Source organism: Bemisia tabaci, chromosome 6, assembly GCF_918797505.1.
Source record: "Bemisia tabaci chromosome 6, PGI_BMITA_v3".
In the NCBI taxonomy this organism is placed as follows: Eukaryota; Metazoa; Arthropoda; class Insecta; order Hemiptera; family Aleyrodidae; genus Bemisia; species Bemisia tabaci.
Genome location: NC_092798.1, coordinates 32,880,939 through 32,908,101, shown reverse-complemented (window position 1 = coordinate 32,908,101; position 27,163 = coordinate 32,880,939). Strand labels below are relative to the sequence as shown.

At 40.5% G+C, this 27,163-nt stretch overlaps 1 protein-coding gene across 3 annotated transcripts in view; it reads left to right on the top strand.

Moving 5' to 3' along the window:
- Nucleotides 1-26,923, top strand: part of Dhit (regulator of G protein signaling double hit) — a 190,415-nt gene extending 163,492 nt beyond the window's left edge. For all 3 annotated transcript variants that reach the window (XM_072302071.1, XM_072302069.1, XM_072302070.1), the window contains exons 5-6: nucleotides 14,945-15,111; nucleotides 17,507-26,923. In XM_072302071.1, the coding sequence (XP_072158172.1) occupies nucleotides 14,945-15,111; nucleotides 17,507-17,743 (404 nt within the window). In that variant the 3' untranslated portion in view covers nucleotides 17,744-26,923. The remainder of the gene's footprint in view (nucleotides 1-14,944; nucleotides 15,112-17,506) is intronic.
- Nucleotides 26,924-27,163: the final 240 nt, after the last annotated feature.

The following is a 27,163-nucleotide window of genomic DNA, read 5'->3' as shown; positions in this document are numbered from 1 at the left end:
GCTGCAAAATCAAATACCGCCGCTTCCTCCATCCCAGTACACTTAATGTGCACCATGACCAACTTATTAATAAGGGGTTTGAGGAGAGGTGAAGAACGTTACGAATATTTATAAAGGTCAAGGAAAACAAACATAACAGAATGTATAAATATTATAGAAATGTTCAAAATACACAAATATTACATATTTTATCCATGCTAACATGTGCGAAATGTAATTGTCTTACTGAACGAGCCATGCTCAATAACAGGACCAAATGTTCATTTACTTGTTCTCACATTTCAGTAAAACGAATTCTTCCCTTCATAAATGAGATATTGCCATGCAAGAGGGTTGAAAGTAACCACTTTTCGATTTGGGTAGCATGAGTAGACCTGTTGGGCGGCCCAAAAACCAGCGAGGCCTCAACACGCGGCGACGACGGCGCAGAGATACAACTATTCGTGCTTGATGGATGTCCTTGTTGCATCTGAAAAATTGAAGGCGCGATGACACAAGGCGTGAACTCGCAACGTTCTGCTCTATGTTACCAATAAAGTGTCGCTCGGATTCGGGGGAGAAGTTGATAAAGGAGGCCCAATTACGTCTCTCCTATCGTCGATATTGTTGCTCACGTAGCCATTAAAGCACCACTACAAATAAGACCAACAGTAACAAACACGATACGAAATAGAGTATGGGAAAGAATGCGCTTTGATGACTGCGCAGAGATACGAGGGTTACTCTTCCAGCCATACCTTCCGTCCACAGGTAACAATGCCCTGTGTTGGTTTTCCTGAGTGTACCCCACAATTATACAGCCATAATTTTTTTTTATAGACCATGATTCTTGTGGATAAGGCTGTAGCAGGGGTTGGGTTTCCTGCAGATCGAATGTGCGCGTTTCGTCAGAAGCACTATTCGTGCTTGATGGATGTCCGTGTTGCATCTGAAAAATTGGAGGCACAATGGCGGGAAGCGTGAACTCGCAATGCGCCTGTCTATGCCAAAGCGAGCTCGCTGAAGAGGACGAAACACGTAAAAGCTCCACCAGCAGGCAAGACAGCAGGTCTTCCAAGTCCCACTGGCACGTGCTTCTCGATTTCTTTTACAAAATTTCACCGCTTTGTACCATCTGATCTTTCACTTTCTTACCTTGATTGCGTTCCTTCGGAGCGCTCTATCTGTAAATCATTCCTCACTTTATCCCAGGAGAGATAGATCTCGGTTTTTTTCTCGATTCCCTCCCGCGGCCATCGAATGATGCCCTAAAGATCGATTGATTTGATTCATTATTTCTTCAACAATATCACATTACAAATACCTTTTGGGTATCTGTCTGTTAATGAATTGCGCCCTCGATTAAGCTAGGGCTGTTTGGAAATCGCGTTTACGAGCTTCTCTCTCGGCTTGCGTAGGTCTCTCATAGTCGACTTGTCTCCTGATGGGAGCTGCTGGTGGTAACTGCTGTGATAGATGGCGCATTGGCGCACCACCCCTGGGCTATGTGAGACACGGCTTCTGCGGATAAGGGCCCATAGCCTGACATTAAAACCAAAGAATAGGAAATAGGCAGGCACCCATCCAAAAAGGCATTAAACCTTGATACCTTTTGAAGTGAAGATTCGATCCGATCGTTTTTCGCGAAAATGTTAAAAACTCTCGACCGAGTGTCGACTTACAATTAGATGGGTGGGGGAGGGGGGCCAGAAGAGGCGGATAGCCTCATGAAAGTTGCGTCCTAGTCTAGATAATGAAAAGCTGACTGGAGCTGATATTGAAAGCGGAGTTTTCGGAAGGATCGAAACTCCTACTCGCAGTCGGTGGTGATCGATTATCGATCTGTCCCCATTTGACGCTATGGTAAAGAATCGAATATTTAGGTGGTCGTTGTGAACACTCTGTTTATCGATTCCTTTCCATAGGTTTGAGTAGCAGATTGATTTATGTATCTCAAAATACGGGACATCACTGCTCGCAGTCAACGTCGAAGAAGGGTGGCGCATACCAGCGCTCCTTGACGATTCAATCTCTTTCTTCTCTTAGTACTTCCTTGATTACTTTATTCGTTGGGGTTGTTTTGAATACGTCGGCGTTGCTCTCCTCAGCTAATCTGAGGTTTTTATCTTGGACATCCTCGTCAAATCTTTTACACAACAGCGATCTGAACATTGATCACATTTTATGCTCGTAGTCTTTAATCACTTTAAATTGCTTTTTACCCTTATGAGGTGACGCAAATTCTGCTCCACTGAGGGCGAAGGGTGATACAGCATTGCACAACTGTGCTAAGGAAGAACGCCGAATAAACATTCGAGAGTTGCCAAATTTTCCCGCTTGGAACATGTATTTTTCAGGACGTGTATGCATATTTTGTCTCGAAATTTTCTAATATTTAAGACCAAAGTTTGGCGAAATTCGCTGAACAATCGGAGCAAAAATATTGTTCCCGCAAATTTGCGATTTATTAAAGAAAATTTGGCATTCTCTGAAGAATCATACGGCGTTCTTCCTCAGTGCAGCAGTCTAACAGTCTAAAATACCATACTTCTTAGAGAGAAACCGCGGTAAATGGCGATATCAGGCTTGAGTATTCAAAATTAAAGTACGAGACGTTTCGGTGCCTCGAGGCACTATTGTCAACCATTGAACAAATGAAAAGGAAATATTTAGTTTTAAACTCGTCTCCTCTGTATCACAGTCGTAAATAGCTTCATAAACCGCCGAACCGAACGTTTTTGCTTGATGAATCCATTCTTCTTCGATTTTAGCTTTCAATATCTTACCACAAATTTTGCTGATCGTCCCGGTCACCGACAATCTACGATAATTATCGAGATCGTCCTTTTTCCCTTTTTTCTTGTCGATGTTTTTAAGAGTCTGGACTCTAGATCCTAGATGTAGACATTTGCTAGACACTCTCAAAGTCTGATAAAAAAACGGAGCACAAACCTTTCTTTGTCCTAACACATACTTTTTAGTATATTGTCTCCGAGAGTTTTTATGTTTCGTCCCATGGCGCCTTACGGATGTCCTCCGGACAAAAGTACACAGAGCGGCCATCTGCATGCCATAGCTGCCAATTTCTCGGAAACTATTTTAAAGGCAGAGCCGCGCTTCGATGCTTATGTTTTCGTGGCACTTTCTTGGGCAAGCACAGATCAAGCCGCGAAACCCTTTGGCCTCAAATCTTTTCCCCCGAGCATTTTCATAGCTTTCATAGGAGTACTTTCTCTTCTGACCCTCTTTTCTTGAATAAGCATATTTTCTTTTCCGGCCTCTCTTTGGCCTTCCAGTGTAGGACTCAAGGTTGGTGTAGGTTTGTTCATTTAAACTTACGGACAGTCTTGGTTCAGTTACAGGCGCAGGTTCTTCGGTACAATCAATTAAATAAGAATCAGGTTCGTCTGTTGGTTCAAAAAAGATTCGGGTTCTACCATTGGCTCGAATAAATGTGCCGGCTCTTCTGATGGTTTAAACAAAGATTTGGGTTCTTCTACTGGTTCAAATGAAGGTTCAGGTTGAGTCAGTTTCTCTGTCCCTAAATTTGAAACATTTGCTGTGGAGGGGATCAAACTGGGGAGGCTGAGGGGATTGTTCACCGAAATCGCAGATGGCGAGGCATTCTGCAGCATGTTGTTAAATTGTGACAGGGAGCTTTACATTTGCGCCATTAAAATGGTCCCCTGTTGGAGAAACAGCGAAATAAGAAGAAAAAAACACAGAAGCAAAACGAAAATTGTGATACATTAGTCTAAGATTGGAATATTTATTTGTAAGGCTGCTTGTTCAATCTGTTATTTTAAATAGTTTAATGAAAATATAATATCCTTTATAAAAAAAACCCAAAAATTGGTTCAAAATTTATCTCAACGTTCTCACTCTCGGTAAAAAAAAATTTCTACAGCAACTTGCTGCTATTCTAATGCAGCAGGATATGAAAGATTGAAAAAAATAAGTGGAGAAAAATATGGATTTTCTAGAGCCCGTAATCTGTGGGACAATTACGGGACCTAGGGTAAAAATTATTCTACGGTCAGAGCAAAACTTCAAGCATCTAGCATCAAGCATTTTTTTTCCAGTGCGACTAAAATTGCCTGAAAATTTGAAGAAATATATTCACAATTTTCTTAGTACATTCGCTTTGGATTGCAAGAAACATGGCAACGTCTGAGGGCTTCTACGGCGTTCTTCCATTGTACGGCAGCTTTGAACACCGAGGTTCTTCATTTCCGGTAACCAAAGTTTTCGGTAAGAGCATCTGCACTTTGGTTCAGCTACCCGAGGTCTGTTCCTGTGACAGAAACCTTCGGTAATACCTGAACCGAAGAAGTTCGTTGTTCAGTTTGAACCGCAAAATTTCTCCTTTAATATGAACCGAACAAGTTCGGTGTTCAATATAAAATACGAACCGAAGTTCAGTACTTGTAACCGAATTCACTTTTTTGGTGAGTGTCAACACAAACCTCCGCCGGCCGACGTTCACAAGACTTATGAATACGTTTCAACACATTCTCTTGAAGCGCCTCATGACGGATTCTGATGTAATTAAATTAATGCCGAGAAATCATTAATCAAATTTCAACTTTTGGAGGCGGGAAATTCCGTTTCACAGGTGGGATTTCAAATTTAATTCCGCTCCCGTTCTCTTTTCGGGACATTCCTGACGGTGTTGAACTTGGAGTGCGATTAGACAAGCGGGTCGCGTGTAGAGAGGGCCGGCCCCGGCGCATCTGTCCATGTCGCACAGTGGATTTTTTAAACAAAAATAACAAACCTTTTTATTTCAACAGTACGTAACTACTACGGACTATATTGTTGCATCTATTTCTATGTTTCGTGTATTAATACTCTAAACAAGGATTCATTTTGATGTTTTTTCAAAATTCAAAACCCAAGGGGTACTTCTTGAAGAGAACTCTTAGAGAAAGCCTTCAAAACCCTAACAATAATTTTGTATTAACGGAGTTGTGTACAGGGTAGTCCAGGGTCAAATAGAATACTGCTGGAGCGTGTTGTGGGTTGAAATAAGACATTATTTTTCTATAAAATTATTTCCGAAAGTGCCGCTGAAGGAGCTCCAAGCCTTCCCCCCCCCCCTTTTTCGGGTCAAAAATTCGCAGGGTGTCTACAAGTCCATAGAATTTCCGGAAAGTCCGGAAATGGTACTGATTTTTTAAGGGCGGTCCGGAAGTACTTAAGAAGTGCGGAAATTCCGCAAGAAAGTCCGGAATTTAAGTCATTTTTGTCGCAATTTGAGCGAGAAATTCAAATTTCTGAAATTTTTCGAATTTCGACGTATGAAGGTACTGAAAAAGTACTGCATTTTTCTGTTGAAGAGGTACTGAATTTCTAGGGAATGTACTGAAAGAGTACAGTTAAAGTACTGATTTTTGGCCAGCCTCTTTTAGTAGACACCCTGATTCGATTTACCTTAATTTTGGCCAAGATTATTGCCTAATTATCATTGTACTCGTAAAGATCAAAGTCTATAACAGAAACCCTGTTCCTTCAAATTACTCAGTTGGCTTTTGAGGCTCTGTTTTTATGGTAAACCAATCGAAATTGATACAATCTGACCTGTTTGATGCATCAAATAAGATCCATGTATTTGTAAAACAATCGATCCATGGTGAGGCAATGGATTTGAATCGAAGTAAAATAGTATTGCCAACATTCAAGAATCGCCCCTTACCTTGAGACACCCTTCACGTATAAGTTTTCAAAGCCTTCGCGTATTGTCCGACTTCTCCGAGCGACCTGTCCCACCGTGCGCCGTTTCCCTGCGGCCCGGCTTCCGAGTCGAAACTTTCCATTTACTTTAAAATTCGCCCTGTTACTGTTAGTGCGGGAGATAAGAGAGCAATCCGACTCACGGCCGCGTTGAAAATTCTCTCGCCGAACTGAGCGATTTCCTCGCAGCGGAGTCGTGTTTACCCGCCCGCGGCATTCCACGGCGAGGAAAAGTGGAAACTTTCTCCTTCGCGTTGCCTGCTCGGAGGAAAAGGACCTTTTCCTCCGGGGATCGCGCCTTTCTACGTGGAACGTGTGTGTTCTCAAGGATTCCGCGGGCTGGTTATTAAAATTGCTAGACTAAGCTATGGACAAAGAAGACTTAGAGGCTATGGAGCGATCCTATTGGTTGAGGTGGGTGGCTCCAATTGACGAAGGGAGAAAATGATGGACTAACGATGGGTGTCTCGTGGGTTGCCGCTAGTTTACCTCTTTCGTCCATTCCAACCATCCGTTTCCACCAATAGGATCTCTCCATATTCCCTTTGTCTTCTTTGCCTGTCATTTTCAACTTGTGCAAGCAACTATAATTGCTCCAAAGACGCTCAAATTGCCTGTCAAAAATTTTGAAGGCGAATTGGTCCGAGAGGGTGTACGACACTGATTCCAATGACGGTCAAATATATAAATTAAATTATAACGGTCAAACGGGCGCAAAAAACTATTATCGCTCCAAAGACACTCCAATTGTTCATTTGCGCTGGTCACAGAATTTTATTTTGATGCTTGATTCTTGTAGATTGGTCTGACTAGCAACTTTCTACGTTCAATGTTAACGGAGATATTAACCTTTGAAAAGTCGGGTTTTAGACGTCATACACCATGGTATAGTGACACCCTTGGTTTCCTCCACCTTACTTTAATTCGAGCTTCACGTCGAGTAACTGGTGCAAATGTGTGTCTTGTTGACTGATCAAAGCAAGGTGGAAGAAACCAAGGGTGTCACTCCGTGGTGGATGAAGTCAAAACCCCGACTTTTCAAAGGACGATATTTCAGTTAATATCGAAAGTTGCCGTTAGAACAGATTTTATTATTTTTAGCTAATCTACAGTAATCAAGTATGAAAACATGATTCTGCGATCAACGCAACTGGCCTATCGCTTATCAATTTTTTTGAAGGCGAACTGAATCGGGAAAGAAAGTCTAGATTAAAGTGGAGGAAGTATACTTTAAGTACATGTATCTTCTTCCAGAGACAGTTTCCACCTGTGCTCCATCTTCAGGCGTATAACACATTTTTGCCCTAGACGTAGGGAGGTCAGGATGTACGTTGGTCGACGGGTGACATGTCAAATATCGTTTAAAAAACGGGAAAATAAACTTATAAAACTGAACCAAAGATAACGAGGAAATGAAGTCACCTTGATGTACAGTGGATGGATTCAAATTTTGGCTACAATAAATTCATCAAGCAACAAAGTACAGCTTCTGACCTCAGCGGGTCTTTAGTGGATCGTAACCAGTGGCGTGGCGTGCTTTGCGATTAATAGATTAATCTATTTACACCTATGAAGAAGATCGATTAATAGGGTGTTCGCAACGGACACCTTAATAATCGATTCTTTACCACAGCTACAAAGAGGAAATATCGATACTCGATCTTTTTTACGCCACTCCACTGGTCGCAACCCGCCGATCCGGTCGCAAAAGTCAACGGAATCCACTCGCGGGAATCCGCCCAAAGGGACGCTTATTCTGTCGTAACGAATCCAATTTTCCCCGGCGCAGACTTGGCTGACGTCATAATCGAAACGCACCCGACCAGATCTTCGGCTCCGACGACGGGTGGAGCACCCCCGGAATCCCCCGATTTGGCAGCGGGTTTTCTATTTATGTTTTCGCCACCAGACGTTTTGTTTACACAACACTGCGATTTGTGAGTTGAGAACATATAATTAAGCGCCTTGGAGCCGGCACAAATGTTTTCTATCTCGCCTAATGGTCGTCAGCCCCCCTCTCCCCGCCCCTGTCCACTGGAGCGTCCCGTGGTCCCTTCGCCCCGTGAACAGGTTCAAGGCGGCGGCGCTAGCATTCCGGCTTAATTAAGCGCGGAAAAGTTTCGATTCGCCGGATTAGCGCGTGATGAAGAAAAACGCCGTAAGAACTTTCGAGAGTTGCCGAATTTCCTCCGATACAATTTCTATTTTAAGGGATGTATGAAAATTTTTCCTTGAAATTTTCAGGAGCTCTAAGTGAAGTTGCGAAAAAAATTATCCGAAAAATTTGACGAAACAATCGTTCAAATTTTCTCGAAAATTTGTGTTTTAACTAAAGAAATTTGGCAACGCTTGAAGGTTCATACGGCGTTATTCCTTCGCACGGCAGATTAGCGCGCGTTTCGTGCTCTTAGCCGCTCGAATGAGTCGCGAGTTCCGGGATTCAGGGTGTTCCTGATCGGATTGAGACCGGACGGTTGCTTTCGCGACGAAAAGCAGTGGCGTGGCCTCGTGGCGTGCTTTGCGATAAATCGATCTATCTGCCGTTTAAATCAATGAAAAAGGATCGATTATCAACGTGTTCGCAACGAACACCTTGATAATCGATTCTTTACTACAGCTTCAAATGGAGAAATATCGATAGTCGATCCTTCACGCCACGCCACTGACAAAAATACGTAACACCATTTTCCCTTGAGCCATGAAAATTGTGTAGTTGTATTGACCATCGGGCTTATCTCATAGAGTAAGTGTGCATTTTCATCTGAGGATCATTTAGTTTTCCGGTTTATAATCCCTTTGCAATTCCGCTCTTGCGACTATTCGGACAGTAAGGGACAGAACGTCTGGATGCAGTAACAATCCCGAAAATGCAAGAATTCGTCTGTGCACATTTGCACAGTGTACTTACTTCATTGCTGATATCGGAAACTGCTTCCTTAATTTAATTAAAACCGTTTGTGTGTATTTGTTGCACGGAAAAACGGAATTTCCCTTCAGTAATCCCTTAAGCGGTGCAATGAGATCTGCGAAGTTTGGGATGTGCTCATAACATAATTAACAGTTCCAAAAAATCTTTGAAATCCTTTTCGGTTTTTGAGATTTCTTAGCTGCTAAATTGCTGCGATATACTACAAGGATTTGGAGAGATATCTTCCTCACCGATAACATGCGCCCCATGTAACTGATCGAAGGTTTCTTTAATTGTAATTTGTTTTTGTTTTTAATGTTAAGCGATTCAGCTCTTCTCATTGCTGCCTTTCATGCTATATCATGGTCCTCTTCCATTGATCCAGCGATTAAATTATCATGAAAATATATAATAATATTAGGAATAACTCCAAAATATTTGGTAAACAGTTTCTGAAAAATTTCAGAAGCACACACAATTCCAAATAGGAACCTTAGAAACCAAAACTGCCGAGCGGTGTATGAAAACCCATCAACTTAAATAGCCCATTATTTTATCTTGTGTGTCAACTTACAATACCAAAAGTTATCTTAGAGGTCCAGAACCGAGTAAAGGTTTTTGTTCGCTAGTGTAGGTTTGATCTCCGCAAAACATGGTATCAGGACAACTTCCTCTTGATGCCCTTATTTACATTTCTCAGATCGAGAAGAACTCTGATGGATTGACCATCTTCTTCGACAACTATGTAACTAATTCATTACACGTCCGAAACATCATCAGAAATTATTATTCTTGAAAGAAGTAAGGTTTCTAGTTTTTTCATCAGAAATGGTAAGATTTTGTGGATATCCCGCAGGCTGATTATTGAAATCGATAGACAAAGCGATAAAGAAAGAAGATTAGAGGAAAGTGGATAGCGATCCTATTAGTGGGGACGGGTATTTGTAATGGCCGGTAGTAATTGACTAATCAACGGCAACTCACGAGAGATGTTTTCGTAAATCCATCACATTGCCCTTGTCTTCTTTGTCCATAGCTTTGTTTATCAATTTCAACAGTCAGCCCTCAGGAAAGCTCGGCAGCTGAAACCGAGATTCGCAAGCCCGGCTGCCGGAAGCATGGCAGTACTCTGCCAGGTGGTAGTTTTGTCGCGATTTCGGAACCAAGAATCTCGTGTAAAAATTTCCCTCGCTCAGATAATTTTGCAAACATTTTTTTTGTGTCCGTCGGTGATCGCATTCAGAGTCGCTGAGATTTGCGACATTTGAGTTGTTCTGGAGAGTTGCCTCTTCCTGCTTTATTTTCCTCTTCTTTGGCTTATTCTTTAAGTCACAGATTTTTTAGAGAAAATGGAGAGTTGAAAGATAGAAAGGAGAACCCCCTGTTCCAACACAACGCGTAGATATATGTATGGAGGTCTCACTAAATGAGCTAATCTGTCAGCCATTTATTTTAATTCGCCAACGGAACGATTGTCTAGTTCCGCGATCGCAGAGCCATAACATAACCATTAGTTCTGCATCAGCGATGCCAAATTCTCTCGTGAAATTTTTCGTCTTAATTCTTTCTTTTTGTGACATGTTTGTAAAATTCACGCCTAATATGTTATCGCTTTTTCAAACTGCGACAGAAGATCTGTATCTTGCCTCTTGCATTTACCTTGCATGTAAAAGTGACGCCAGACGACCTTCAGTCGCAGTGTAGAAGCGCTTAAACCTATTTGCCGTGGACTCTTGCAGCAAACATTCGAAGGGTGGAAAATTGATAACCAGGTCAGTTGGGTCCCTCTCAAGATCTTAAATTTTCCCTGATAACTGATCCCCCCAGAGCTCAGCGAAAGTGTTTGTGTATGTGCCATTGTGTCCTGTCCCGCATCAATAAAGGGTCCCTTTGGATGTTGCCCCGCGGGGCGTTTTCCGTGTACTGAACGTGCTAGTCATACCCACAAGACTTAAGGGGGGACTTAAGACGAGAGGTAGATCAGGGTACAGGAAAGCCCCGTCCCAAGCGGGTTTGCGCTCGGTGGATTTGGGTGCATTATCAGATAGCTTAAGCATTTGTGGGGGGGGGGGGGGGTTGGATGCGCTGACCGGATGTGATGTATGATGCGTGACCCAATATTTCTCTTCTGGATGGTCTCCTGCAAAAAAAAAAAAAAAAAAAAAAAAAAAAAAAAAATTGGTGACTCAGCAAGGTAAATGTGACTTTTGCGGGTCCAACGCGTTATGTTGTAAAAAGAAAAACCAATTAAAACAGTTACATTTTGCAGAACATACATGGATGTAGGTTTTGTAGATTGTATAGGATCAAAGCAGGGCTGTAAGATATACCACATATATCATGAAGAGAATCCTTCAAAGTTCACCGAAAAAACCCACTTCAATGAAACTTTCTCAGATTCTCTTCATGAGTTTTGTTATTAAGATTTCATCTGTATGCCTGCCTGACAACCATGTGTGAAATGTAGTAGCTTCGCACATAAAGGCTGCAAAATATATCATCAGGAAACGGCCCATTAATGAGTGTAAACAACGAGTTTTTTATGTGAAATCATGCGACAGGTTTCCAGTCAACTGAATTTGATTCAAAATACCTCGGCTTCCTTGTAATTGCTGTTAGAATGATGTGCCCACTATGACGATTGTACTTGATGGCGCTAATGAATTCATCGTAATGATACAAAAAGAGATTCCCGTTGATTTCTCTCTCGATCCATGATGTAACCCTCTAACTTAACTTAGCAGTCGAAATAAACGCGCGCAAAACCGTTCCAACAATTTATCGTCCGATTCCAGGTGCTTCTATGAAACCCCAAGCTCGTGATCAAACAATTCCAAACAACACTCGTATCCAACCGAGTCGTGATGAATGGAATTTCGTAGAATATTAAATCCGCAGGGACAAATCCGCGCTCGAGCCGGGCGATGGTTTCTAAAAACTCCTCATCATCCTGTAAACAATCCGTCGCCCGTGCGATACTCAACCATGCTTAGGAAGAACCCCGTATGAACATTCGAGAGTTGCCTTTCCTTCGATAAAATGTTCATTTCTCAAGAAAGTTATGAATATTTTTCCTTGAAATTTTCAGGAATTTTAAGTGAAATTGCGAGAAAAACTACCTGAAAAAATGGCAGGAAAATATTCATAAGTTTACCAGGAAATTCGTGTTTAATCAAAGGAAATTTGGCAACGCCTGGAGGTTCATACTGCGTTTTTTCTTAGCACGGCAGTACTCAACCATGCTTGGGAAGAACGCCGTATGAGCATTCAAATATCGTCAAAGTTCCTCTCAAAAAGTATTTATCGTTAAAGAAAGACTTGAACAAATCCCCTTGAAATTTCCAGAAGCTCAAGATCAAATTACGACCAAAATACTTCGGTCAGTCGAAAGACAAATTATTAAATATTTCGTCAAAAACTCGTCACTCTACGAATAAAATTTGGCAATGACTGAAAGCTCGTTTAGCGTTCCTCCCTAGCGCAGCAGTAGGCGTGCCAGGTATTCAGCACAAACGCCGTGTGCAAATCCGATTTTTGCCAAATATTCGACGTTCGCCAAAATATATATTGTCGATCGAAGTTACGAATAATTTTCCTTAATCATTGCTGGTACGCTGTAGCTACCATCGCGATCAAGATTCGCTCGGAAAATCTCATGAAAAAACATTCTCAAGTTCTCTCGAAAATTCGTGATTTGTCAAAGAAAATTTGGGTACGTCTGAAGGCTCGTACGACGTTCCTCCCTAGCACTGGAGTTGCCGTTTTCAAGCTGCCCTAACATTTCAGGACAAATAACTACCGTGCCAGGAATTCAGGATGAGCGCCATGATGTGAAGATCCGAGTTAACCAAATTTTTCTGGAAAAAATGTAAATTTTTGGTTGAAGTTAAGAATAAAATCCCCTCAAATTTGCCAGTTTACATCGCAAATAAAATTCTCGGAGAATCTTAAGGGAAAAAGATGTCACGAGTTTTCCTAAGAATTCTCTTCGTGTCAGGGAGGAATTGACAGCGTCCGTATGCTGTTACGGTTTTTTACCCGAGCGCGGCAGAGAATGCCTTCGTTGAGCCGCCCTGAACGCCAAATCCAATCGGAAGATTAGATGTTCACTCTCCCCTCGTCCCCTCGAAGTAATTTTCAAGTCCCAGAAAGACCCTTAGCTCTCCGTATAAACTCGGCGGTGTCCCCGGTAAAATCTGGCCGAAGCCCTTTAGCGATTGCACGTTTCCCCCAAAATACAGTTCCGTCCCTTCAATCAGTGGAGAGTTTTCTATTTTAAATCTCCTCACGAAAACCTCCCGCTTTCGGTTTCCGTATAACTTACCTGTTGAATTGCATTCACGTCCGTGAATATTGTTCCCTGAGGTTTTGACATTGAGAAAGCGAGTTCCTGTTTGTACAATCGGAATCGCGTTTAATATTTCCTTGGTCTTAACTCTTTTGAAAGCAATAGTGAATTGAATCGCATTGATTTTTGTGAATATTGTTTTCCGAGATTTATAAAGTCGAGGAAGTATGTTTGGAACCAATTGGATACAATCGGAACCACCTGCAGTAGTTCCTGCTGGTGTTGAGAAAACTTCGAACTATTAATTTATGGGAGCTGGATCAATGTCTTCTAAACCTCGGAGTTCATGTACGATCTCAGTCACATAGTTGAGTCAGTTTTGCCCCTTGAAAATATAAATCACTCGAATGCGATGACGCGCGACTCAGGTTGCTATTCTTGATCACCAATTTATGTGTCAGAGGCAGTTAACTATCGCTGGCAAATTGCATCTCATTCGTGTTAAAAAGACAAAAATTCAGAGATACAAGAACAAGAGGAGGCACTGCTGCTTGGAATATAACAGACGTTTGTCTCTTCTTGAATAAGTGGTACCAGCTACGTACCCGCGCGTGTTGGTGATGAAATCCGTGTCCTTAGTTGGTCTTAGTTCGGATAGGCAACTAAACTAACTTTCTTGCAAAGCGTAGAGTACCACGTTGGTTGAAGGCGCTCTTGCGGTCGTATTTCCGGAGTTATTACCTATGGAACCCTTACTATGTCAATGCAAATTATTGCGATGTTAGGAATTTTTATGCATGCCGCCTGCAAATTGCCGGTGATTGTTTACCGCCCACGACATATTTTCCTCCATCTTATTCCAGTGATTTTCCTTCAAAATGCGCAATTCCACTCAACTACTTTTTGACCAGGTTTTCATATTTACTTTGGTGTATTTTTTTTTATTAACAATGTGGTCTTAACTCTCAGTAAATCTGAAGCGTGGAAAATATGACTCGACTATTCAACTGCGTGGACATCCGATGATTATTGTTCCATGAGTTTTAACATAGTGAAAATTCTTGTTTGTACACTCAGAATTGAATTTATTATTTTCACGACTTCAAAGTAAATACCGTGGAGACAGAAATGAATCCATCCGGTGTTTAGAAACGGTTTTATCGCTCACGAAGACCACAGGCCATGGCAGCATCAAAGCAAGTTGCGAGTAGCAACTTTTCTATAAATGCTTTAGTTTTTGACGTATATTTATTAATTAGAAACATAAAGAATTCATCAAATATGATCGTGGGAACGCGATCATGTATTGGTGTAAGATGAAGAAACGGATTATATGCAATAATGCTTTCAAGATTTGTACTATTTCTGACGCTGTGTCTTTATCCTGCATTTTACTAGTCACTATGAGGTCAGAATTACATTTTTGCAATCTCTTCATCAAAGATATCACTCGGAAAACATTACACTTATGAACATTTTGGTAATGAGGATCAATGGAACCATACTTAACAAGTTTACTTTATGCACACTAAACTTTTATAATGGACAATACTCCTGATATGTTCAAAGTCTAAACAATAGTTCGAATTGTCAAACACCAGAAATCTCGCCAAAGCTTCCCATAACTTGATAATGTCCCATGTAAGTCGATAATAAGGACCTTTTTATCGGTATATAGGATTTTGTATATCTTCCATCTTGTCGCAGCCTGATTATTTCGATCACTTCAACTCTATTGCTTCTTTCGTAACAGTTTTCACGGTTAGCTGAAAAATAATAAAATTCGCCTTCAAATGCGATTAAACCCTGGTAGAATTCCTATCAACGGCTGTCTGAAATCCATTTACTCAATTTTGAAATCATCAGAAGAATTCCAAGTAATGTTGCGTGAAGATCTCGTTATATTCTAAGATCATCTATTAAAGCACACTAACTCTGGCTTGATCTCTGGTATTTCGGTTGATGATGTTTGCCCCTCTCTGGAAGTTATATGATGAGTTCGGTTAAAACATATGCCTTTTTATTTCTGTTCACAGCGGGTCGCAAATTATTTAGAGACTTCCTTAAATGTGAATATAGTGAAGAAAATATCCTATTTTGGTTAGCGTGCGAAGAACTAAAAAAGGAGTCGAATCCAGAAGCTATAGAAGAAAAAGCAAGGTTTATTTACGAAGACTATATTTCTATTCTTTCGCCAAAAGAGGTAAGTTATCTTTTTCTCCAATTCCACACTGCAACTACTCTCGTAATATACTTAGCGAGAGACGGTGCGATAAATATTTCAATTTCTTTGTGTAGAGCTTCTTTGGTAATACGAGAAAGTATTGGAGATAATCCGAAACAAACGTAGACATACTGTTTGTTATCACGAATCCCGAAATCAGTGTGAAGTGAAGTATCAGAAGTGTTTCACAAATTGAAACCAATCAAATTTCATTTCAGGGTGGCAAGATTTTCTTTTTCACCTGCCTGCAGCTGCTATAGGTACTTGAAATTGCTTGTACGTGAAACTAACCGGGCAAAATTCAATTAAAATGCCTTGAGACGTTTTGGGATATTCAAAACTGTTAATCAGCCGGGAAAGTGAAATAAATAAACAATCAAAAGCAAACGATAGGAAGTTCATACATGGCCTTCAATATCGGAGCCGAATCTGCAGAAAACAAGCACACGTTATGACATTGATTGAAAAATTTAAGAGAACCTAAAAATCATCATAGCTGGAGCAGACCCATCAATCGAAAAAAAAATGGTCAGTATGCGACCGCACAAATTGTCATCAATTTTCCTGCCGAGTGAATCCGCAAGGTGAATGACATTAATACGACTTAAAATCAGTCCGCGTTGGCAACACTGTATTTCAATGGAGGGGTCATGAGAGGGCCAGATACTCTCGTAAGCCTTATTAGTTTTGATTTCAGGTTGATTTTTTTCTCGATTTTCCCACAAAAATATTGTAATCATATCATTAAACTATGTGGGAAAATAACGGCACATTAGGCAAATTTGGCAACACTATGTTCAATCATTTGGGGAAGTTTGGAAAACTTTATTAAAACTAAGCCTATAAGTTGAAGGATGATCTGATGAAGGGAATTCCGATGACTTCGTCGGTCGACCATTTGAGTAGTTGATCCGTATCTCCTTCGAGTTCAGTATTGCCTCTTTGGACTAAAGGGCACAGTATAGCATCAGCCGGGGTCCATTCATCGAAAGTTGCACAGATCCTTACATGTCCATTCATCGAAAGTTGCACTGATCCTTACATTGTCGACTTCCTCTGCTACGTTGGAGACGTTGAATGCCTCTCTAGCAGTTGGAACCCACCAAGCAGTTCCGGTAGTGGCAGAGGATATGTATCCTGTTCGAATAAAGCCGCGTATAAGTGTACAGCGGTTACTAAGTCAGTAAAGCTTTCAAGTATGTTGTGTGTAACAAGATTTGTTATGCGGTGAGCTCGATCAGCAGGATCATCTTCAGGAGCAAGAACAAATTTCAAGGTGCCATTCTGACCGAGATGCTGCCTCCCAATACTGTTAGCGACATGCGCTAATGACTTAGGGACTGCGAAAAATTTCGGGATCGGAATGTACTGTGGGGGTCTTCTTCCAGAAAATGCTGAATAAACAGCATCAATTCTAGCTTTAACTAGGTATCTATATACAAGGCAGAAATTCGCAGCATTTATCATGTTGTTTGGCTGAGTACGAACGTCCAGGTACATTATGTTGATAAGCGACTAATACAAGGCGGAAATTCGCAGCATTTATCACGTTGTTTGGCTGATTACGCACGTCCAAGTACATTACGTTGATAAGCGACTATTTGTACGGAGGCATGCTGACCATTTTCCTTTCGATCGATGGGTCAGTGGATCGTACATTGAATCATCATTAGAATGGAATGGAATAGGATTCACGTAAGGAAAGTTAGTTCCCCTTCATTTTCTAAAGTATGCCACATTGACAACCATAAAGGAGGAATAGTTGCAGGCAGCCCAAAGTCTGAGGAAGCACCATGTAACGCATGATAATTACGCCATCTCTAATGCACACTTTCTGTAGCGGCCTTTAAGCCCGAAACGGACGGTATGTCCATACAGCCCGTCACTTTTTTTCAGCGTTTGTACCATTGTAGTGTTTGCTCTTGGTATTGGTATAACTATCTGGCTATAGACATACCGTCCGCGTTCCGGGCACGGAGGCCGAATGTCCCGTGTGTAGCACCCGGAGTAGTCGAAGCTACGACTCTAGCACCCGGAACTTTCGGCCTCTGAGCCCGGAATAGACGGTATGTCTAATAGACGTAAATTTTTTTCAGTATTGGTACCATTCTAGTGTTTGCTCTTGGTATTGGTATAACTATCTGGCTATAGTTGTACCGTCCGCGTTCCGGGCACGTAGGCCGATTGTCCCGTGTGTAGCACCCGCAGTAGTGGAAGCTACGACTCTTGACACCCGGAACTTTCGACCTCTAAGCCCGGAACGGACGGTATGTCTATTAGACGTAGCTTTTTCTCAGTGTATGTACCATTCTGGTGTTTGCTCTTGGTATTGGCATATCTGTGTGGCTAACGGGCGGTTTGTGTGTTGCGGCAGGTGAGCCTGGACTCGAAGGTGCGGGAGACGGTGAACCAGAACATGGTGGTGCCGACGACGCGGACGTTCGACGAGGCCCAGCTGCAGATCTACACGCTCATGCACCGCGACTCGTATCCCCGCTTCGTCAACTCCCCGCTCTACCGCAAACTCGCTCAACTCTCCAACGGCGACGACAAGCCCGACCGACCCGACCCCACGCCCAGCGCCAGCACACCCACCAAAGCCTCCAGTTAATCCCCGCCCCCTCCCACTCATCAACCCTCTCCTCCCCCCGGCCCGGCTCCGAGCATTCGTCTCCGAGGGCACCACACCACCTTCGTCCGCGCACACGTGGAGAAGTGAAGGAAGTGGTCGCAGATTCTAGTGCAGCAGGCGAAAGCCAGGAACGAACAGGCAGCCGGAAACAGTGACAGGGGACTCCTGATTGGCGCCTAAAGGATAACCTGAGGCCGTGTACTCGTGGCCAAAGTTTGCGCCTGGATAGTTGTAATCGTCGCCAAAGTAGCCGCCTGAATATTCGCGGTCAGCTAGCTATGAAAGCGCTTGAACTGAGACAAAATTGTATGATTGATACTAAAATCTATCAGTGCCCCCCGGGCAGGATTCAGTTGGGCAATGTACAGCTGTGAAAATTGGTTGTCAGCTGGATTTTAAGTTCAATGTCGAAAGCCATCTGGTTCTAGTCCTAATCATTCCAGGAATAAAACTTAAAAAAACCCTAATGGTCCCTAATTATTGATTAAGTAGGACAAACTGGCCCCTAAATTTTTCCGTGAGATTCGAACACTAGGCAAAACCATCGAATTTTTTCCCGGCGGGCCGGTCAATATTTAGGGTGGTCTTAGACCATCGATCTCCTCACACGGCAAAAAACCCATAACATGAGGCGGTTTAAGCAATTGTGGACCGATTTTTCCACCTAACTTTTCGGTTCTAGTTCGCTCCTGGCAAAAGTGGGTTCACTAGGGCCTCATTGCGTCGCTTTCCAGACGAAAGAACGTAACTGCACATACATCGGTAACTTTTTTACCGGTGGAAGGACCGGAGCCGGGCCTCTGCAAGCCCGTCGTTACTTTCCATTTTAATTTCGATCGTTTTATTGGTGTATGTTCGTTTCCTCCTTTCTTTGTTCGTTTTTACTTTTTTAATTCCTCGTCGACACTTGACAGCAGCCGAAGAGACTCGCCCGAGACGTAGCGCCGGGACGAACGTAACGCACGTAACGTTTCCGTATCCCCGCTCTTACTCAGTTTACAGACTCGCTCGCATGCTGAAAATGCCGAAACGTTCAAGGATGGAAAGAGCTGGATCAGTTTCCTCGTCCAGAGTCGGTGACGTTCCAAGGTTGGGTGATCCCTCTGCGCAGAAAAGCACTCGCACAATCCACATAAAGTTACCTAATTATTTAGTCAATGTTACCATTGCGTTGATAGTCTAAATCATCATTGTTACCGGTACACAGTATTACCTCAGTAACTATTAATTTTTCTCAGCTGTAACTAAACTTACCACTGCAGTTTTCGAATTTTGCTAAGTTTGTAAGAAATGTGTCCAGCCCCAGGACAGGTTCCAAAACTATGGTTTCATAGTTATTTACTTTCTGACGTTACTTGATTAGCTGTATCAAACCACATTAGTTACTTCTAATACGTGACATGAACATGCATTTCGATTTCTTGTCAAAGTTCATTAAGTAATCAAGTAACGCTCCTGATCTCTTTATTGATACCTGGCCGCCGTTCTCTGAAATCTCAACATGCAACTCCGTTTTTTTGTTGTAAAATCGTGTGCATCGCTCGAATTTATAAATTCATATAATCTCCCATCTCTTAAATTTTGATAAAATCTTATAGAAATAGTGGAATCCTGTGACAGAAAAGATTACCAATTTTGAGAGGAAAAAAAATTACCTTGATGAAAATATAAGTAATCCTTTGGTCCACCACCCAAAAACAGGAAGAAATCAACAATTGAAGGTTTTCATCCTTCGGTGAAATGCATTAAAAGCACTTGAATTCCCATGAATTTCTCAGAAGTAAAGTATTCTCAATAGCTGAAGAGACTGAAATGATGTTACATTTCCGGATTTTAAGAACATCTTACTCTTCGATTTGTGAAGAGTCAAAATATGTTCGAATATTCCTGTTCAAAGGCTCATGCAACCTGAATACAAGTCATTTGAGATGGACCATTAGACAAGGTCCGAACTAGATTAAGCCACTTGATTTTTCTTCTGAATCTTCCGTCGAAAACGATGCACACAAGGGAAGTTTGGAAATCAGCTCCTGAACGAAATATTAGCATGTATTTTTAACACAGATCGAATGAAAGTCAGCTATAATACAAATGACGCGATTGCTAATTTTTCCATTTAACCAACGTTGACTTTAAACACTTCATATCTTGCTAAGGAATTGATTTTCAGACTTCTCGTGGCATAATTCGTTTTCCTTGTGAAGCTTTGAAAAAAAGAACAAGTTCTTTAGTGGTTTCACTCAAACCTTTGCTGGAGGCCCATTGCAGCCTCATAAACCCCTCTATAACCTCGGAAACTGCGGGCCTACTTTCCCTATGAGCCTACTTTTACTCTCACATACAAACGGGGTGCCTAGTCTAGTGTCTAATTGATCGGTCTAAATAAATGTAACTGGTATCACCCAATAGTTTCCCATTAAATATGAGTATTTCCCACGAACCTTGGCGCTCACACACAACACGCACGTCTCCGAAGAAGAGAAATGAAGTAGGTAAACTTTTTTTTATCGTGTGTTCCGATACAAATCTCGTACTTCTCATTGTACTGCTGCTAATTATATTTTTTATATACCTAATTTGTATTATATTTTGTTATGATTTACCTTGTTACTGAATTGTAAGTGTATAGTAATCACTGCTACCCAAACGTATAATTTTAAGGCCCCACCTCTTTTTATTATAGGTACGCGGACCCGTCGCGATCCGGCTTTGTAAATAATTTTTAAACATACTTTTATCATTCTATCAATATACATATGTTTGTATATTTGAGCATTCAAGTAATTTACATTTGTTTTATTTGTTTTATAGGTGATAAATTTTACGTGTAGAATAAGTGCATTAATTGAGCGAATCAATTAAGATACTTGTATGATTATTCTAGTCTGGACCAATTCTGTTTTAATATCTAATTTTAACTTCCACCGCGTGGGTGAACACTATGCCTCAAGTTCAAATACACCGAATGTTTTGACGAACCAAAACGCAACTGATTCTCCTGTTTCTTAACCTTGGAGATCTTTCAATAGTAAATACCCGAACTTATTCAAAAATGTGTGGGTGTGCGACGGTATGTTTTCTGATTTGACGGGCTGAAAAGCAATAAATTTCAGCGGGTGATCTGTAAAAGTGACCGAATCAGTTTGCTCATTTTTACTTCCTTTGTCCAAACTCGAACATTAGCAGAAAAAATCAAATCACAAACATCAATAACTTGCCTTTCACGATTGTCGAATTCCTATCTTTTAATAAAGTCATTATGGAGTGAAAACTGAAAACACCGGTAAGCAAGATTAAAAATGTAAAACAAGCATTGAAAATTTTGGACGTTTTTGAGCCGTCGCAGGCTCATTTTAAACCGAGAAACCAAAACTGAAGAAGGATAAAGAATGTTATTGATATGAATTGTTTTTTGCACCTGAAAATGAGTCCGTTACGGCTTTAAACGTATATTTTATTCCTTTTTCTTTGCCTCGTTTAAATTTTATTCCTGTGTACCAATGTTTTGAGTTTTTTTAGTCTCTCGAGTCCTCTTTCGGGCTTTGTAAGTCACGAATTTTAACCATAGTGAGGATCTCCTAACTGATTTCCATTTTAAGTCTGAGAAGCAGAATTTACTTTAGGGCACCATCTTTTTCCTTCTGCCTTCAATAAAGAACGTAGGCAACATCATCTCCCAGATGCGCGAATAGTTGCATTGAAACTTGAACCGTAATCAGCTCGATCTTTTTGGATAGGGTAGTGATTCTCTCAGCCCTGTTCATCTTTGTGCTCGTTCTCGTATTATCTTATTTAAATCCATGAGACAGAGCCGCACTCAATCGAAAATTCCTCAAAATTGTATCTGATGAAAGTCATCGATATACCCGGCATTGTAGGAAGTCGAGAAAATTTGACGTTTAGATTATTTTCAGATATGCAGCACCTCAATATTGTGATAAAGCACAATTATGACTAGTGCCGATTTTGAAAATGTTCAGGGATATTTAGGGATCACAGCACTGGTCCGCCTCAAAGCAATAGAGAATTAACTTGAATTTGAAGGTATTCGTTTCATGAGACTTCATTCAAAGAGGAGGCCATTCAACCGACGTTAAGAGTATGACAGCATACCTCCCAGCTATTATATCATTGACAGGAGCTCAAAGCTCACAGAGTGCTGAAGGCTTTTGGGATACACGAGGACTCCGCCAAAGTGAGGGAAGATAAAATAAAAGAACCGTAATTTAATGCAAAGAAAATGAAAGAAGGTACCGATAGAAATTTTCCTCTTTTTTACTGGAAAATGCGTTGAATCAAAATATTTCATCGTCAAAATTATCGTAAAAATTGATCGATCTCATTAGTTTTCTACCCTTGAACATTGATCTACTCTGCGAATGAAGTGAAGTTTCAGCCTAAGCAGTTCCCCGCCCCAAATATTTCGCGATTTCCCCGGGGGAGGATTGCTATTGGTTGTTGAATTTAGCTGTTGACAACCAGAAAATATATAGATATATATTTAGATATTTCACCCTGACGATGAATTGAGAAAGAGAGGATTGAGTCTTGATTAGTCATGTTAGCTTTTTTCTTCTTTTTTTTTGTGGTAAATTATGCACCGTTCTTAACCAAAGGGAATTTGAGCAATAAAAATATTTACGATCGTTTAGACAGGTCCTGAAGAAGTCACCCTTCAAATCGTCAGCGAAAGTCCTGAAAGGAGGTGGTGAGAGTAAATTTTTTCTCTCTGAATACCATTACTAATACCGAACTTTTTTGAACTTGTTCCAAATATTTCAATGTTTCTCCTTAATTTACTCTCTTTGTTCTATGAAAAGCATCAGAAAACGTATCTAAGCTCCCCTTTATCCCCATCATCTAATGTCAACCGTGTACATGTTTTCAAACGTACCGTATGTCACACATATATACAAAAAAATCTTTGTATCAATCTAAAATAGAGTGTCTGTAGTGTTCGCGAGGTACTCTAGCATCATCTTTAATGCCAGGCAGCCCGGCTTGACTGAAAAAAATTGTATGTGTCCCAACTAAATGAGTGTCAAAACATTTTCTAGAATTTGCCAGGCCGCCCACGTAATGTAGCTATGAAAAATGTGAGTTTGAAGACATCATCTACCTGAAACTTTTTGATTATGTGTAAATTGCACTGCCTCATTGCTACCGTTTTTTCTCTTCTGTTAAAATTACTCTTCCTTTGGTCACAGAAACGTTTTAATTATTTGTTTTCCGTTTAAGTTTCTGATTCAGTCATAATAAACGCCGTCTGATGAATTTAATGCTCAAGACTTCGGTAGACCATCAAATTCGGGAACCAATTCCCATCCAAGTCTCGGGAGTTATCAGTCCTTAAATCGTTACTTCGCATTATTTTCAAATGAAAACTTGACAGAAATGCTCGGTGCAGCAAGAAAATGAGTAATGAATGGTGGCACCCCGTTTTGATCAAAATTGGACGGTCCGTCCATAGAAGAATGTCGCATAGTGACCAACCATCATCAAATTGTCTTTTGTCATCGGAATTGTATCGGAGTTTGATCGTCTATCGAGGCCCTCGGAGAAAGCATGCTAGGTTTGTCTATTGACTAAAATTTTGCCCGAAGCGAAACGTATTAATTATGAGATACTGAACTTACGTATGGTGCTGAAATGGACATTCTGAGGCAACTTTTTAGCCTATGAGCTAGTGTGCAGTCGCTACAAAGCTGTCATTGTTGCTAATTATTCATCCATTTAAACATCTTACGTTCCTAAAGTCTTGGTTTTCATTTTGTTTAATTTTGCTCTTTTTTACGAAGAATCGTGTCTTTGTTTTCGTGATTTTTGCATTTTTTATCATCAGAAACTAGTAAAGACCAACTGTATAAAAGTAGAGAAAGACATATTAAACCTGAATGTATAGATGCGTTGCGGAGGTCTAACACACAATGGCCTACCATTTCAACAATTCCTCGAATGTCCTCCCATTTCAACAATTCCTCGAATGTCCTCCCATTTCAACAATTCCTCGAATGTCCTCCACTGATCAGTTCCAGTATCATTTTAAGGTCTTTACGAGCTCTCGCTGGCAGTAGACCAGCATAGAGAATTTTGACGCAAGGAGAAACTCAGGGGGAGTTTTTTTTTTAAACAGAGAGAGTTCATAATTTATGTAAATCATTTTTCGGTGTTTTCAACCCCCTTCCCTCTCTTGTAACGCTTCCCAACGCAACCGCGTACTCCCGTTAATAATGAAGTAACGAATGACGGACCCTCCCTTAAAATCCCAAAAATAGTGGGAAACTGTTGAATATGATACTATCGGATTTTGAGGTACACTTAATGATAGTGTGACCAATAACGTCAAAGAAATGAGGATGATACATTTTGGATTTTGTGTGCTCTTTCATCAACAGAGGGGGTTACGTTACGTACCGCTGGTACTGGTTTCCCTCCCATTTTGTAACGGAGCGTGACGCAGGCTCATACTCCCAACCACAGAGCATTATGTAATTTGTTAACGCTGCCTACGGAACCAAGTGAATGAACATGATCCTAAAAGCACTTGATTATGTCGTATGAGAACTGGCATAGTTGAGTATTCTTCTCGGTGGCAGATATTTGGTTTTTAAAAGAATCTATAATATTTGGCACCTCTCTATTAAACTCAGTGTGTATCTAACACGGTTTAAAGATCCGTTGAAAATGAAAGGTACCACTATTTCAACATGGAGGAGAGTTTGTTGCATAACCAGTTAGGTAAAGGCAAACCAACGCGTACACACACCGTACTGCCGCCAGTGATTTTCAAAAATTATCGTACATAATTAATTTCTTCTTGTACGCAAAATGATCAGAGTTTATGACGAATGACCTTTAAAAAATTAAAAATACCTAATTAATGAAAGTTTAATAAATATCACCTACTAAAAAAAAACAAAACATAACAACGCGTATTCGTCTGAACCAATGAAGGCAGAGCTCCGGTATTACCGCACTGTCCGTCTCCGCAACGCATTTTGGACCTTTACCAGACGATGAAAAATACCAAAAAATTTCCACCAAAGCGAACATTCCGACATTCAACCAAATCGCTTATATATATATTTAATAGTAACCCGGCATTTGAAATGGTTGATATAACGAGCCTATTATAGGAAAAATGAGTGTCCCTAACAAATATGGGCGTGGCTATTGAGGGGCCGGCGAGGGGCCCAAATGGTAATGGTATATATGGTGGCCCGCGAAATTTGGACTTCAAATATATCACCCTAAATTTCCTTTCCTATCAGTGCGAAATGAGAACAAAAGAAGGGAACAATACAAATAAAATCACAACAAATTAAATGATTTGCGTGGGGATTGCTTCAAAACGCAATCAAATCTGGTCTCAGTTTTTTAACAATTTTCCAGAGGTTCCTCGCACCCCTTTCTGTACGGGCAGGTTTTTCATATCCCCTAGACCCTTCCTCGTGAGTGAGGTTTGGGTTGAAGATCACTTTTCTAAAATGTTCAGCTGATTTAGCTACGCCTATGGTAACAAATACAGGAATTTCTCTGTTGAACTTAATACGCAAGAATGTAAACCTGGCATTTTCCTGTTCGATGACCCCTGCACAGCTGCCATTTAGATGGAAATTTCTTCGTGTATTGAATCGTCTAACAATAAAAGCCTCAACCAGAAAGCAAAGATCGCAGAAATGCCATCTGGATATTGCTGTAGGAATTACTGCTTTACTTATATCAACTCCTGTACAGACATTTTGTTAGTGTTTTATCTTTTAATAGTCTTATTCTGTGATCTAAAAATTTTCCGTTTAGGTATTTGTGTATAAGAATTTATGAAATATTACGCGACAAGAAAACAAAATAAAATGCGAATGTATTGTATGTTAATAGATAATTATTCGGTTTGATTCTCCTCGGATCAAGCAGATCTCGGAGGAAATCTCTACTGCGTTCACGGCGGAAGTAGCTGAGAGCATGATTTTAATATTTTATTGTTCGTTTTTTGCGAAGAACGTTGGTTTTTGTTGAGGTTTTGATTTTTTATCCTTTGTTGAAGAGTTAAGTTCTTGGTGTGTTGAGTTGAGTATCCTCATATTCCGAGGTGTATAAACCTTTCTTTTTTTTTATTTTTTATTTTTCGAACTCCTGAAGCAGATGATATTGATTGAAGCTCTCAAAGGGTGAGGGAACAAAGGGAGGTCTCGTAATATTTGTCGCTCAGTTTGAGTTTTGTAAAATGAAGGAATTTAAAGCAATATCTTTCGGGCGCACGTAATTTTAACTCCGGTTTGACTTTAGCCTTTCGGCAGTTTCAGTTACTACAGCCCTGGTGTTTCGTCCTTTCAAAAAGCTCTGTACAGGAAAATGTTCTGTATCTCGACCGTATTTGTCAAGGTTAGTGTATACCATTAGGGACTCGAGTACATTGTTGTGCTACCATGATTTTTTTAAAATAAGTCCTATAAATTTAGCGACATTGCAATGTGCTTGATTCCTTTTTGTCTAACACAAAATATTTCTTCAATAAGCCTCTGAAAGGTCATCGAGTCAGTATTTGCATAGTGTTGCAATAAAATAATTTCCTGATTGAGCTCTGAATACTGCCTCTCCTTTTAGTCCACCCCTCCCCTTTCCATCGTTTCCAGTATTGCGGTTTCGTCTTTGGCTTTTACATTTTATTTAAGTCGATATTGCAATCTTGTATTGTCGAAATAAAAAATTGTTTTTTCTCCCATGTCATCCGACATTTTTAAGTGTATTTTTGAGACTCATTTTCAAATTTTTTGTGTGTAAGCAAAATTCATGTTATATCGTTCATAATTATTTTCCATCCCACTGTAAGTACCTTGCTACTCATATTTGCTAAATTATTGCAATTTTTTTTTTCCAAATGATTGTCTGATTCATTATATTATTATCATGAACTTTCAACTTCACTATTATTAATTTTAACTCTTCTCACGTTCAATCCTTTTTCTTCTTTTTATTTCGCTGTCAAAGGCGAGGATAAGAAATATTAGAAAACAAATCAACAATAATACGTCAGTGTAATGAAAAGTAATCGTTTTTGTACTCTGTTTACTCATATGTTCTGTTTTTCTTTATTTTGCTGTACCAATAATTGTATAATTTTTATAAATAGCAAAAATAAAAATTTTATTAAGTTCCGTCCTTGAGGGTCTCTGTAATATTTCCCTCGCCGAGCAAAGAATAAGAAAGTAGAAGATCTTGCTTTTTAGCTCGTTCAATTTTAATGGGGTATAATGTATGTGAAAATTACTGTGGGATCGCACATCATCAATTTTTCCCCCTTCTTTATTTGGGTTGGTCCGTAGACGATGTGTTCTGAATGCAGAAAACAATAATATGCATAGGTACTGAAAACATTACATTTTGAAATATCAGTACTAT